General features: G+C 43.3%; 1 protein-coding gene across 1 annotated transcript; it reads right to left on the bottom strand.

The window, feature by feature from the left end:
* Positions 1-804: 804 nt before the first annotated feature.
* On the bottom strand, positions 805-10,050 carry gsg1l2b (gsg1-like 2b). The gene is made up of 5 exons (XM_071907649.1): positions 9,750-10,050; positions 8,585-8,632; positions 6,540-6,692; positions 1,990-2,101; positions 805-1,105 (listed from the first exon to the last, which is right to left on the bottom strand). Exons 1-5 carry the CDS (start codon positions 10,048-10,050, stop codon positions 805-807), a joined length of 915 nt encoding a protein of 304 aa, XP_071763750.1.
* Between the last annotated feature and the right edge of the window lie 4,723 nt (positions 10,051-14,773).

Here is a 14,773-nt window from a genome sequence, read left to right as displayed (position 1 = left end):
GGTGGGGGGTATGGGGGGTACAGAAGGACAGGCCCTGTGGAGGGAAGGCCCGCACTTGGCTCAGGGTTTCGTGGCGAGGAGTCTGGGTCCGGCTCCCCCGCTCAGCTGTGTGCTCTTTTGGCTTCAGAAGTCTAGTCCCGTCTTCCTTTAAGGACAGTCAACGTTCAGCAGCTCCCCCGCCTTCAGCAATACGCATCTCTGATTGCTCAAGTAGAGGTACAGGGTTAGGCCTACTAACAGGAGGGCTGGGTCAATGTTGTGGGGGTCGTTGTGGTTAAAAGACGCGGTTCATGGTTCAGCATCTGATGCTTAAATGTGCTACGTGTCGCATTTTAAGATCAATAAATCATTACCACGTTAATTTCGAGACATTAGTGTAATTACAGTAAACAGACAAGACCGTTGACAAGAAGATTGGCAGCTTCTTCTAGCCTCTACACTGCATTTTACATTGTGTGCCACAGGGTCAGATTTCATGGGACATCAATCTGCTGGATTGCTTTATGGCACAAAACAGGAAGAGGGCGCTGTTTGTCCAGATGTTCTGGCAATGGCTGATGGCTGAAGGAGTGAAAAATCACTTCCAACATGTTTATCCTCTTCAGTAAAGCTGGAGAGAAAACCTTTGCTGGGAAATAAAGTCTTAATTTTGAGAAACATTCGCCCTAACAATAGCACTGGTGTGAGATAGAGGCTGCCTATCATCTTGATCATGGTCTCATTTATTTACAGCTGTTATACCAAGGTGTCACAATCAATTTGACAATGATATAGCGATGTTTCAAAATGCTCCACGTCGCACCTTCAGCAGTACTCCTCCCCCTGCGGGTCGGGCAGATCGTTGAGGTCCAGGAAGACGGAGGTGTTGGAGAGCTTGCGGCCGTTGGACGACAGGTCCAGCAGCTCCTCGGCGGTGCTGGGGACCGAGCTGATGTACATGTCCCACACCTGCTCCGGAGAGTCCAGCTCCAGCAGCTTCTGCTTGATCTTCAGGTTCTTCTCAATGTTCCGGCGCTTGTGCTTGAACTCCAGGATGGTCTTGGTGTAGCGGTTGATGGTGGTGACCGAGGACGCCATGCAGGCCGTGAAGGAGCTCCACGCCAAACTGAAGGGAAGGAGACACGAATCGTTTGACATTCTTCATTCAAATTAGGAATTTATTCATTCAGGTGTGTAGCAGCGATTTATGTAGTTAATAAATCCTGGATAATGTGATTATTGGTCGAAATGTAATAAAATGCCCCTTAAAATAGATAGAAAATGTAATAAAACTGGTAATAAATTGCATCTTCAAACTAATAATGTAATAAATAAAAATGTCCCACAACTTATAAAATAGTAATTTCAGGTTATTAATGTTATAATTATGCTAAAAACATTATCATTATATAAACATTATCATTATCAAAAACTACAATCAAACTTACCATCAGTCTGAGGATGTTATTGCATCATCTGGCATTACATTAACATAATGTTCATTACATTTTCGACTTATTTAGAGGGACGTTTTATTGCATTTTGACAAGTTATTAATTTATTACTTTAAAAGATGTGTCATTGAAAATGCATCATATTTTACCAATTGATTTTTAGTTAAGTGTTGTGCACTCAGAATCCCCTGGGCTTCCAAAACAGGCCCATACATCATGTTGCATTATGTATTCATAATAGACATATTCCTAAACAAACTAAGGCATCACACAAATAAAGTACATTCCTCTTTTTCCCCAGGCTTCACCACATAAAATCCACCTTTTCTGAAACATACATATATCATATCAATAATCTTAATAATCATAATCGGCTCCCAGAATTGCAGAAATCAAAGTCATTTTGTTATAAAGCATGCTTCTCAGCTTATCATATAAGGCAAAATAGAGCATAAAAATAATACATTTCGTTTTCAAAGTCACCTCTGAACCTTGCTGTATTTATTTGCAGGTTATATTTGCAGACTGTGGAGACACACACTGTATGTTTACTCACATGTATGACCAGCTGTAGTCCCATGTTTGAGGTTTCCAGTCCTCTGGGCCCAGACTGACAGTCAGCTGGAAGGCTGTGGTGTACATCATATGGGCCACCATACCTAACAGACCTGACAGAGATGGAACACTGCTTACTGATACTGAGAACATTGGTAGAATAAAGATTAGAGTGAAAACAATTCTACCTGACACTGACATCCTCCTCACACTGTGAGAAGGAACGGCAACCTTGCTGTTCCCTTCTTTCACCACTTGGTGGCAATGTTAGAATATTATGTGAAGGTAAGTTGCCACTGTAACTCCACCAGCATGTAAAAACAGCTATCATTTCTGTCAGTGTTGTTACATATTTGAACTTTCATTTTTGAATTTTGCTAGCAATGCTTCATCAGATATGTCCAGATCAGATTATTTTGTAAATTAAAGTAATTAATCAGCAAAAATAGATCTGTCATAAGCCCAGATATCACCCCACATACACAAACAAGACAAGCCAGTATGATCAGATGACCACCTTGAAGACTGCTAGTATGGACATCCACTGTGTCAATCCAACATTTGGTATTTGTGTTTATCTTGTGAGCAGGGGCATTAATTAACTAAACCCAAAGCTATGGCAAAGTCCATGCATCTGATATCATTTCCAAACCCACTCATATTCACTACAAGATCAAATGTGAACTCACTGCAGGTATGACAACAGACACACCTTGCTATACCCAACTGACGCTCAGGCTTGTGAGTCCCAGTGTTGGCGTGAGCTGCCTGTGTTACAGAGCTTCTTAATGGTAAAACAACCCTCTTTTGTGCCTGATTATAAGGCCTGAGCAATAAACTCATACATCCATATCAATAAACATACGGCAGCCACATATGGACTGCATAGATTTATGTGTCCAAAACCAGACAGCAGAGCTGCTCTGGGGGCAGAAATAATCTTATTGGTTCAGTTAAACCTCAATGGAAGAAGGAACTCAAAAATACAAATGGTAGTGACTTATTGGTCTCATTCATTGAATGCCATTCATGATGTTGGAAGGTCAGCAGGCTAGCTAACTAGCTTACCTGGTTAGCTATATAGGCTATGGGTAGTTTGAACTTGGAAGGTCAGCTAGGCTAACTAGCTAACCTAAATAACTTAGTATGGCTAGATTGCATTTTTTCAGTTAGTAGCACAAGAGCGCTAGGCTTCATAATATTAGCTAGCTCTCTTACCCATTGCTTTTTTGACTTTCAGTGCTTAGCCAGAAAAACTGTGATTCCAGGTAAAACTGTCATAAAACTGATGTAAAATTGTGGTAAAACTCATATCTATACACAGCAATTTAGGCTAGAGCACGTATTCACTTGTGCATGTTTTAGTAAAAAGTGTATCTATGATTTACAAATTGGATTACCATTCTTTGAGAGACAACTGGTGCTATGAAAAGCACACAGTGCCCTTTGGTAATCACATCAACTACCTGTGCATGTTTCTTTGGAAGATAAAAAGACAAAAAAGAAAGAGAGTGAAAGAGAGAGAGGAGACAGAGAAGAGAGCCTTGCATACAAAATATGTTTCAGGACCAGTTCTGAGGTCCACTAGGTAAAGAACAGAGGAGTTACCCACTAACCAATGGATGAGCTAACTGAAAGTGGTCTGTTCTCTCTGTCTGTACTTTATCATTCATGCTTCCAATCAGCGCTACTCGCTGTGCTTTTTTTCTGACTCATTTTTTTTCTCTGTGCAATTTTTTCTCTCTCCCTGTCTCTCGGCTCCCATTCATTTCTGTTTCTCCCTTTGTGTCTCTCTACTTTGTGTTATTTTTTTCCGGATGGTTTAGTTACATGCCAGATTTTGACAGCTGAAGCAAGGGATCTCCTCACACTGGACTTTCATCACCCATAAAACAGAGCAGGAATAAAAAACCAGCCTGTGCACCAATCCGATTACTACATAAGCCCCCAAATCCCTGGACTGAACAAGAGCGGACCAGATTCAGCACGAAACACCTAAATTCCCATCTCATCCCTATCAATGCTCATGTTTATTCCTAAAGATATCCCACCACAATATTATCATAATATTATGCAAATCAAAGACAGCTTTGTGTTAGGATGAGCGGAACAAATCCTAGATCCAAGTCATGGCATGTTCCGCCGTGTGGAAATTATGCATGTGCTGTTCACAGAGAGGTCAGATTATTCCATATAAAAATCAATACGTGTGAATTCAGGTTGTTTATTTTTAGCGCTAAACCGCTTCCAAAATAAGGACATACCACAAAATGGAGTAACGAACAGAAGCAAACTCTTGCCTCTTTCCTCTCTATATATTGAAAGTTTTACAGTGTTATGGCTGAGTAAATCCAATGGAAAACCCTCATTCCATTTTGGTTTGTTTTAGCATTGATTTTAATTGAGCTACAATAGGATTCACTCAGAGGACAAAAGATGGTTGACGCTCTATGGTTTCCATTTGCATACGTGGTGGTTGTGCAAAACGTGCAAATACAATAAAGAAACTAAAGAAGAATAACAATTCCTCTTACTTCCCACAAATTCTCAATCCCACATACATCAAATGGTTTAGGTGTGTTACAGCAGTCTGTCTGTTTCTCCCAAACTGAATGCACTTTTTGCCTCTTTGCAGCACAGTGAGTCAGTGAAAAGTTGGGGAAACTGCTGTTTTTATAGTGATGGTAAAGTTAGGGTTATCACCCACACAGGAAGTTTATTCTCAACAAAAATAAGTGAGCTCTCTCTCTTTCTCTCTCCCTTCCCCTTTCCCCATTCACTCACTCTGTCTTTCTCCCTCTCATACTCCCTCTTCAAGCCGTCTGTCTTCATACCCCGAGTGATGCATGGCTTTAATAAAGGTTATTCTGGTCCTGTTCCTCTGGTGCTCATTACAAGAGGACGAACCCCTCTCTAATCTATTCAGCCCATTAAAAACAGCAACAACTTTAAAACGCCTTACTTAATTCAAACATTTTATGGGCAGATTAAACCCTTTGCGATAAGACGAGCTGGGGCCTATTTAAAAGAGTTTGGGAAGTTCCTGAAAAGTCAAAATGCTGGGACTGACTTCGACTTGCTCGGCCACATTACTGTCTATACTGCGAAAAGATAAAAACGACACTTAGTATCCACTTTATTTGCTACACGTCCGTCCCCATTTACGCAAGCAGCCCGCTCCTCCAGACAGTGAGTCACGCATTAATAAAACATAAGCGTAAAGCATGCAGACAGTGTTGACAGGTTCAGTTACTGTTTGACCGAACGTCGGAATGGGCAAGATGCCAGGGCATCAAAGCACAACTCATCGAACCTGGAGGTGAATGGGCTACAGCAGCAGAAGACCATGCTGGGTTCTACTGCTGTCAGCTAAGAACAGAAAGATGAGGCTGCAGTGGGCATGAGATCACCAGAGCTGGATGATTTAAGGGTTGGGAAAATGTTGCCTGATCCAACGAATCACAGTTTCTGTTGTGACATGCTGATAGCAGGGTCAGAATTTGGTGTCAACAGCATGAATCCATGGATCCATCCTGCCTGATATCAAAGGTACAAGCAGGTGGTGGTGGTGTAATAGTGTGGGAATGTTTTCTTAGCACACATTAGGCCCCAAAGTACCAATTGGCCATTGTTTAAACATCACAGAATACCTAAACATTGTTGCTGGCCAGGTGCATGGCCAGGTGCATCCCTTCCCCTTTTTCAGCTAGATACTTCCGGGAAGATAAAGCTCCATCATCTCAAAATGGTTCAGGAACATGACAGTGACTTTAGCTCAGTCCCCAGATTTCAACCCAATAGACACCTTTGAGTCGAGGCAGAACAGGATGTTCTCAGCATGAAAGTGTCACTGAGAAATCTGTGAGAACTGAATGATGCTATTGAGTCAGCATGGACCAAGATCCCTGTGGAGCGTTTCCAGCACCTTGTTGAACCCAGGCCTCAATTAATTTAGGTTGGTCTGGAGGCAAAAGAGGGTCCTACCTGGTTCTACCTAGATGTACCTAATAAAATGGATCTATAAAATGGAACTGAGCATGTGCTACACTTCAAACATTGATGTACACGTTGAAACCGTGGATCCAGGATGGACAGCGAGGTTAGTCTGAGGTCATCACAAGTCAGTTCCCTCTAATGTAGTTCCGTCAGCCTTCAGCAAGCGTTCCTTTCTCCAAGATTCTGACCTGTCAAGTCAGTAAAAACGCTCCAAGTCATTGCTGCTGAGCGGAGTATCTTTCACTGGTGATTCATTGCCCAGAGTGTGGCGGTTGGGATCGTTTTCACAGAGTGGATTAGAGAGAAGGTCATTGTTAATTCCTCCACCGAGGGAGGGAGGCAGACTGCAAACTGGCTGGAAATCTTCTCAAGGGCTGTAAGGCTGCAACTGGCCTGGATGCAGAATTGGCCAAATGCCACAGTGGGAACAGAACTAAGGACTCAATCGTCTTCGTGGAAACAACCATCCCAACTCTTCCGTTTGCATTTGACGCTCTTACCCACAGCCCTCCCCATCGATAGCAAACCTCACGAAGCTTGAAAGCAGCTACATACCTGAGAGTACAGTGAAGATGGCGGCGAAGGCGTTGAGCTTGAGGCCGTCGATGACATTGCCGAAGTGGCACACCTCTATCGACATGAGGATGCCGCCGGTGGCCAGCAGGAGGATGTACAGGCACTCGGCAACGATGCACAGCCACAGCACTCCTACGGAGAGAATATTGGTGATGGGAAAGAAATGGAAATGAGGAAGGGGTTGGGGTGGGGGATGCATAAGGTTGAGTGAATGATGGAGAATGCGCGCGGATAGTAAGTGGTGGAGGATGGAGAAGGGGGGGGGGGGGAAGAGGGGGAATTGAGGAAAAAATATGGGTAAGCAAGGGCGAAGGGAAAGGAAGGACAGGGAAAAAGGGAGGAAGGGGAGAAGGGAAGGAGGGGGGGGTGAGTTGGGTAAGGTGGACCACTGACCCACTCACCCATATCATTAACCTTCACTGTCAGAGAAAGGATGCTGAGAGACATACAACATCCTGGGCTTAGCTCCGCACGCCACCCTCCATAGTGGAATGACCGGCCATGGAAATATCAAGGTCTGCATATATGGATTAAAAAAAAACCCTGCTTGCATACAAGCGGTGGTGTAATTGCATGTATCCCCCCCTAAGGGCAGGTAGGTCTACTTAATTAATCACAAGGTTGACCAAAGTAATATGCCTGTTACCCAAAATATTTCCTATGAATTATGAATAGATTCACATCCTTGACTTGTTCTAAATTGGATTCCATACTTCAATGAAAGATGTATTCATTAAAATGTAGCAGTAGGTTGAAGAAGATAAAGTAAAAAGTTAGTTTCTTTGGCATTTTTTCTTTTCCGTTTTTGTTTTTAGTTTGGACCAGTTTCCTCCAATGTATAGCTGCATCAGCAGATGAAATCACAGCGATAAAAGCAAACTTATTTCTGACAAGTCCCTATCCCACCTGACATAGCAATATCACTGTACACTTTGGATTGAAGCTCTCAACGGGTTATGCATAATCACACCAAAATGAACGAACCACATCCTTCATCCATTTGTCTTTCGTCTTTTCTAGGGGCCGTGTTGAAGTCTATTGTGTGGAGACTGAAGTGGTCATAGAGGACGTGATAACGGGGAGGGGGGGTCATGCCACGGGACGAGGACCGGCGAGGGGGCATGGACTCACACTGAGGACGAGAGATTGATTTCTTGATTGACCGACCCGCTGCTTGATTGATTAACTGATTGCGCGATTGATGATTTAAGTGTCGCTGCATCTCACAGGCATCAAGGGTGTTGCCGAGACGTACGGAGGATGATTGGGTCAAACCATGATCGTACAATTGCAGTATGTGATATGATACATTTTTTGACTCTTATGCATTGGATCTTGGAAGATGGAGATTTACTAAATTACTAAAGAATTAGGAGGCCTACTGATGTGGTTTCAAATTCTTTGCAGGCCTAAACATGAAAGGACGAACAAATCCAGCTCCTCTTAGAGGCCAACAGATGTTCTAAACACATTGCTGTCCAGAAAAAACAATGTGTTTTGGCAGAAAGCCTTTGTCAGGGTTACATGACAAAGAGACAATGGATTGTAAATTCCCTTCCAAAATGTCCACTTCAGTCAAAATGGCCACTGTAGTGGACTTAGACCAGAAAATCGCCCTAAACATGAAGGGACTAAAGATTTCAGGCCTGAAGATGACAAACCTGCAAAAAGAGTGTGTGTGTCCCTGTTTGACACTCTTAAACCTGCCTGATCATCAGTACAGTGAAAGTTTTTTGGCACGTAAAATACACTCGGATGCCTTACTTTTGCATCTAGATTATGCAAACAGTAAGTGTGAAGTATTTCCATTCCGTTCTTTACATTTCATCTCCGGGAACATTACTTATTCCATGTTTATCAAATACCTGAGTTCATTTTGCAGCTCTGAGGTGGAATTGCATTACCTGACGCTGCTGCATGGGTGATGACTAGAAACATGAGCTGAAACTCCAATTTTGCCTTTCATTGCCTAGTTCAGTGTCGTAATGTATGTATGGTTGCCAATTTAAGACACACAAGCTTACCTCTTTCATTTGAAGGTGCGACATACAGGAAACTTCTGCAGTTTTCACCTGGAAGAGATTGTAAATTAGACTCTCATTTCCATTGACACTCAGTGACAGGAGCCACTACTGCAACACGCTGATAAGTGAATCAGGGGACGTCATCTGTATTCCATCAATTTTCCCGCATGAAAGAGAATCACAGGTAGCCTATTGCACTTCCTTCTGTCAAAGATAAACCCATGATGTAAAAATCACTATTTGATCCAATCTGCGAGGGGATTTCATTGAACTTCTGCATTAATGGACTCTTGTCCTCCCCAGCATGTCTAAATCTCCTGCCTTAAATCCGGCCTGCAACAGTTATCTGGCCACAGTGATGCTGGATTTCATTGTCAACAGTGGGATACAAATGCATGGCTCTAGTGACAGACGCAGAGATAGCGCATATTCCTAGAAACCACAGTCAGGGGAGCATGCAGGTCTCAGCTGGCTTATCTGGAACAGCCTCTGAATAAATTAGTAGCACTGTTTTCACACGCAACAACAAGTGCTGTGTTTTTTCCTACTAGAGCAGCAGGTAACACAATCAAAACGCATCAACATTGCATTGGAATAAATAGGACTTTAATGCTACTCAGGTCTACAGTAACATCTGTTGTAAATTATGCACAAAGGTTAGATCAGCCACAGTCTAAAGCCCCCAAAAATACAAAATAAAAGGATTTTCATGGTTTTACTACAATAACACTATAATAATTGCATAATTGATCATTGCAGGCTCACTAAACCCTTTGTTATGGTAAAGTTCCTGCATCTAATATCATTTACCACCCAAACTTGCAAACCTGCTTATATATATATATGTACAATCTGTTTGTTATGTACATTTCAGGGACAATGGAGCAATGACTGATGACTGACTGGTGTTATTATTTGATGTGATAAAGCAGGTCAAATATCAGGTTCGAGGGAGCATTGATCCTGCATGCATTTTTATATGTTAATAACAAAATGTAGCCTATATAGAAGCCGCTTTGGAAGTTTTTATTCTGATATTATGATGATAAATGATATTAGAAGCCGGGACTATGACCCGCCCGTCCGTTACGCACCTCTCCGTGCGCTCTGCGCGTCCCGCTGCGCTACAGTCCCGCGATCAGCCGGCGCCTCTTTAAAAACTTACCGGTCATGTTGACGTTCTGCTCGCAGGAAAACCAGATGCCGGTGTGGAACTTCCTCATCAGGTACTTATCCTCGCCGGTCTCCCAGATGTACTGCACCAGCCGGGTGTCGTTGATGTTGGAGCTGTTGAACCTGATGCAGAACGACTGCTTAGTGGTCACCGGGCCGGTGCAGAACGGCTTCACCACTTTCCGCGTGCCCTCGCACCAGTAGCTGGTGGTGAGAGCCGACACGGCGAGGAACAGCGCGAGGAAGTTCAAGGTGAGAGCCAGCGAGGCTCTCCGCCGCCGGTCTATGCCCATCGCGGCGGCCGGAGTGGTGAAGACGCGCAACTTAATCCCCCCGGCGTTTATAACACCGTATTCTGGCAGGCGTCTCCTCCTCCAATCCTCATAATCCGGTTATTCCCGTTAATATATCCGCGGCTAATTACCACGGCGCGTCTGGCTCCTAGCGCGCGCCTCTCAGCTCTGCTCCTCCGGTGCAGCTGATTCTCTCATTTTGTAGGCTGCTGCCCCGACATCCCCCCCTCCCCTCCTCCCTCTCTATTCAGCCTCCCCTGACTGTTGAGAGCAGCGGCACTCAAACTGGGGTTCGGGGACCTACACGGGTCCTTGAGGCAGGGTCCCAGTTGCCCCCCCCCCCCCCCCCCCCCTCTCTCTCCACCCCAGCAAAACTCAGAATAGATGAATTACACCTTTAATTAATTCCCTAGAAATAAGCACAATGACAGCCTGTATAACACTGCAAAAAATGTCCATCTAAACAAGCCATTGACTCTCATATTCATTCTTACAATTCATTCTTTTTCTTTAAAACAAGTGAAATATTTTGCCAATGGGATGAGTTGATAATTCCACTGGTTTCCGATGCAGTTTCATTTATTTCAGCAATTTTCTAAGTGTCATTATCTTAAAACAAGGCAGAAAAAGGCAGATCACTGCATTCATGTCAAGAAATTGACACTTGATTCAAGAGAAGTTTGCATTGGAAATAAGTGCAATTATTTCACTGGCAGATCTTTTCACTTTTAAGACACATTTTAAGACTCAATATTAGATCAAATGATATTGAGATGAATATTTGTGCAGTGAAGGATGGCTGTTTTGATCAGAGGTTTATAACCCCACCCACAGTAGAAACAGTTCCACAATTCTGTACCAAGTCACATGGGGATTGGGTTGCTTGGGATACAGTCCGATCCAATGGAAGTCTATGGTTTAAAATGCAGATCTATTTGGGGGTGTTTGATGTGGAAAAGCCTGGGAACCCCTTGGGTTAAAGGTCGCTTTTAACTGTAAAGAAATTCATGCTGTGATAAAAAAAGCAATATAAATAAAACTAGGCTCTCGCTTCTTATCATTGCAGTCTGTCCCCAATGGTTTTCTTTTGTTTTTACATTTGAAACCAAAAAAAACAAACAAACAGGGGAGCAGATGCAAAATATGACAATTTCCTGCATAAACACAGTTTATTTTTGGGGACCTCTGGCAAATCTCCCATGAAAAAGAGAAAAATAATTGTTGACAGCACAAGTTTATCACTCCCCCCCGAATAGACAGCGAGCCTCCACCTCCACATAATTGCTGCCTTGTGGGACCGGCTGTGGCGGTGTCAGGGCAGGACAGCTTTCAATCAGGAGAAGTGGCAGGACTCTTTAAAGGTGGTTAAACGCGTTATGTGTGGAGCGGAGAAACCCAGCCGCCAAATGTTCCAGTCTCCCTCCTGCCTGATACCCAGTGTTATCTGTATATATATTATGGTTGTGTGTGTGTGTGTGTGTGTGTGTGTGTGTATGTGTTGGAATTATGTGTGTGTGCAAGGATATTGGCCCATTGCGATGTCCATCATTAATTTCCTCTGACTGTCACATGCTGTGGGTGTTTGTGTATGTGAGCTGGAGAAATTGTGTGTGTATTTCTTTCTGTGTGTGTGTGTGTGTGGGTGTGACGAAATGGGGGGTTGTCGAGGGAACCGCAAACGTATGTCCCCCTGAGATTAAAAGTCATCATTCTTTCCTCCCTGCCCTCCCTCTTCTCTTGACCTACGCCACCCCTTTCCCAGCACACGCACACACACCCACCCACACACACACACACACACACACACACACTACCTCCTCGGAGCAGCAGTTTCATGCTGCTCACAGCGTTCAATCTCAGCCTCTTGCTCACTCTTTCCATACAGCGTCGAAGCGGATTCATCACTGTAATTAATATCGGCGATGGATGCACATTCGTTTGTAACTGCAACAGATAACATGGCACCCCTGGGAGACTGGGTGTGTAGGTGTGTGTATGTGTGTGTGTGTGTGTGTTTCGCTCCCGCAGGGCAGAAGAGGGAATCAATAGCGGGCTGCAGAGCGTGGATCTGACACCCGTCTTTGATGCTGCCTCCCCAGGCCGGTTATCCTGGTTATGAGCATCCACAGCAGGACAGCCGGCTCTAAAAAAAAACCCTCCTGTACTCGCACTCTGTCACTTTCAGCTTGATCTATGCCTAACCCCCATGCTAGTGTAGAGGAGGAGGGTGGACTCTAGCGTTCTTAATATCATGCTGAGGTGGAGGGGGAGGGCGGTTTGACTCATTTTCCGTCCGAGGCCAGGGGAAGAAAGCTCCAAGGACACCTCTACAGCCTATAGATTCACGTCACATCCGATGACCTCGCTGATGGAAAAGATCTGGAAGCCGCTCGCGTGCCGGCGGCCTCTATGAATATGTGACGTCAAAGAATGGAGTCAGGGAGATAAATATTGGAGCTGATTTTTTTCCTTTTGCAGGAGAGTTTGCATAGAATCAGCATGGGCAGGGATGGACAGCGGGAGCATGGGTGCTTTCCTCATATATATGATTCTCGACCTTTTTCATATCAAGGACCCTAATTTAGTCCACATTAGACCCACGGATTTGATGAGATTTTGTCTCTTGGACCCAAATCTGAGAATATTTTTATTGTCAGATATGATTTTGTCCAGAATTCCATGACTATCTGTATTGTAGGTAGAGAGATAACAGTGAAACTGTGATCAAAACAGTCATTCTTCTACATTCTCTAATTGTGTTCTTGTAAATGAAATAATGGTGAAGTTTAACAATTCATCAATTTGCTGGGGACCCCGTGGAACCCACTCAAGGACTCCTGGTGGTCCCCTGACCCCATGCTGAGAACCACTGCTCTAAGGAGCTGAAACGTTTTGGGGTTTTTTTGCGCTTGAGCATTTTTTGGCACCAATGTCCGAATAAAAAACTGTCTGAATAAAAGAATCTTTGCATTCATCTCAGTATATATGGACTGATTTATTGAGGCTATTTTGCCAGGTTGTGTTTCCCCATACTGGACCTCTGTAACTCCCTGTATTCTTGCCTCGACCGCTTTATCTGGGCGTGCAACGCTGCAGAGTAGAACTAAAGGAAGAGATCTTATTAGTCCTGTAGCTCCATCCCAGCCACCTTTACACTGGCTCCCACTCAATTTCAGGATTGATTCTGAAATAAAGCAATAAATGGCCCGGCTCCAGCGTACATTTCAGCACTGTTATCTCCTTATGTGCAGGAGTATTAGATGAGCAGACAAAACTCTTTGGACTGTTCCAAAGGCCAAATTAAAGACTAAAAATGATCAAACCTTGACTCTTCTTTTAAGAGCCAACTGAGAAAACCTACTTTTATCGATTCGCATTATATGGATGTGTTTGTTTCTTATTCTTTTAATTGTGCTGCACTTTGTACTTTGTGTAAGAAAAGTGCTTTGGAACTAAAGTCTATTATTGCTGCCCAGTCTTCCACTGCTCTCTAACCTCTAGGCTATTGCCACTTGCTCATCCTGAGTGGTAAAGAGTGATAATGACTGAATAATGAGCACACTTAACAGAGTGAGAATGATTGCATAATGAGAATAGTTACGCTTTATTGATGATTAATTACAATTTTACAGACACAGTTTTATTATAGTGACTGACTGGCTAATTTTAATACGCTTCCTGATTGGGCGTGATAGATTTACATAATGAAGACGCTCACAGTGAAAGCAATAATGTTTTATAGTCGGGACGCTGTCGTGTTCCGGACGCATTTTTTTCGTCAATTGTCTAACAGGCTAATTTAAATTTTAAAATAAAGACGCACACACACGCATGAAGTTTATTTGGCTGTGAAACACCTATAAGTTCATTAAGCTGATTGCATTTGACATTCATTATTCACTTATCTGCATGCTGGGATGTGATTTGCAAAGCAGATCCCCACTATAAATATAGAGTAAGTCTGTCATACTGTTTTTGTTTGATTAAAATTGCCTGACAGGCTTCCACAGGCGGTGAAATATGCTTCTCAGTGTATATGGAAGCAAAGAAAGTTATGGTAATTGTGGAGGCAGGTGATTTACTTTTTCGAGACTCCCTGTCCTTTCCCTCCTTTCCTCATCCCTTCCTCCCTCTCTCCTCCCTCTCTCTCTTCCTATGTTGATCCTGTGGCTGGTCCATGTCTCTGTACGGTGAATGTGTGTGAGCTCTAATGAACAGACAGACAGTGACAGATGCTGGGAGCCCGCTGATCCCTCTCTCTCTCTTCAAATAGATTCATTTACATAATTACTCCCTCGCCAGTCTGAATACCACATATACACACATATGTAGACACTCACATGTGCACTATACAGTACCACGCATGGATAAAAGAAGGGGTGCTCTGTCATGTGGTTTGTACTCAAGCTGTACAATTAACATGGTAATCCTTAAGCTTTCATGAACTGAGTATAGGTTGAATGACTATTGTATTATAGCAATTGCTGATAGAGAGTAGCAAACAGACATATATTTAGGTGAAAATGTTGCAAATCATTACTATAATTAAATAACAAAAAACAGCAAAGTAAATTGCAATATTGACGAAATTGCATGATGCATGATTGCATGATGGATACATGATCCAGATGGCTTGCTGTGTTACCATTAACATTCAGATAAGGATTCCTCATCTATTTGGTCAGCATCCATAAAGGTGTGTAGGAACCTCAGTTTGTGCGTA

Source organism: Centroberyx gerrardi, chromosome 20, assembly GCF_048128805.1.
Source record: "Centroberyx gerrardi isolate f3 chromosome 20, fCenGer3.hap1.cur.20231027, whole genome shotgun sequence".
NCBI lineage: Eukaryota > Metazoa > Chordata > Actinopteri > Beryciformes > Berycidae > Centroberyx > Centroberyx gerrardi.
Note: the sequence above shows the minus strand (reverse complement) of the source record. Positions and strands in the feature narration are given on the sequence as shown.

Bases quoted from the DNA above. Each gene is read 5' to 3' on its own strand.
- gsg1l2b (XM_071907649.1), bottom strand. From the start codon at position 10,050: ATGGGCATAGACCGGCGGCGGAGAGCCTCGCTGGCTCTCACCTTGAAC. The intron at 6,693-8,584 runs GTAAGCTTGTGT...TTCTCTCCGTAG, and splicing joins CGCACCTTCAAATGAAAGAG to GAGTGCTGTGGCTGTGCATC. The intron at 1,106-1,989 runs GTGAGTAAACAT...CCTTCCCTTCAG, and splicing joins GACTACAGCTGGTCATACAT to TTTGGCGTGGAGCTCCTTCA.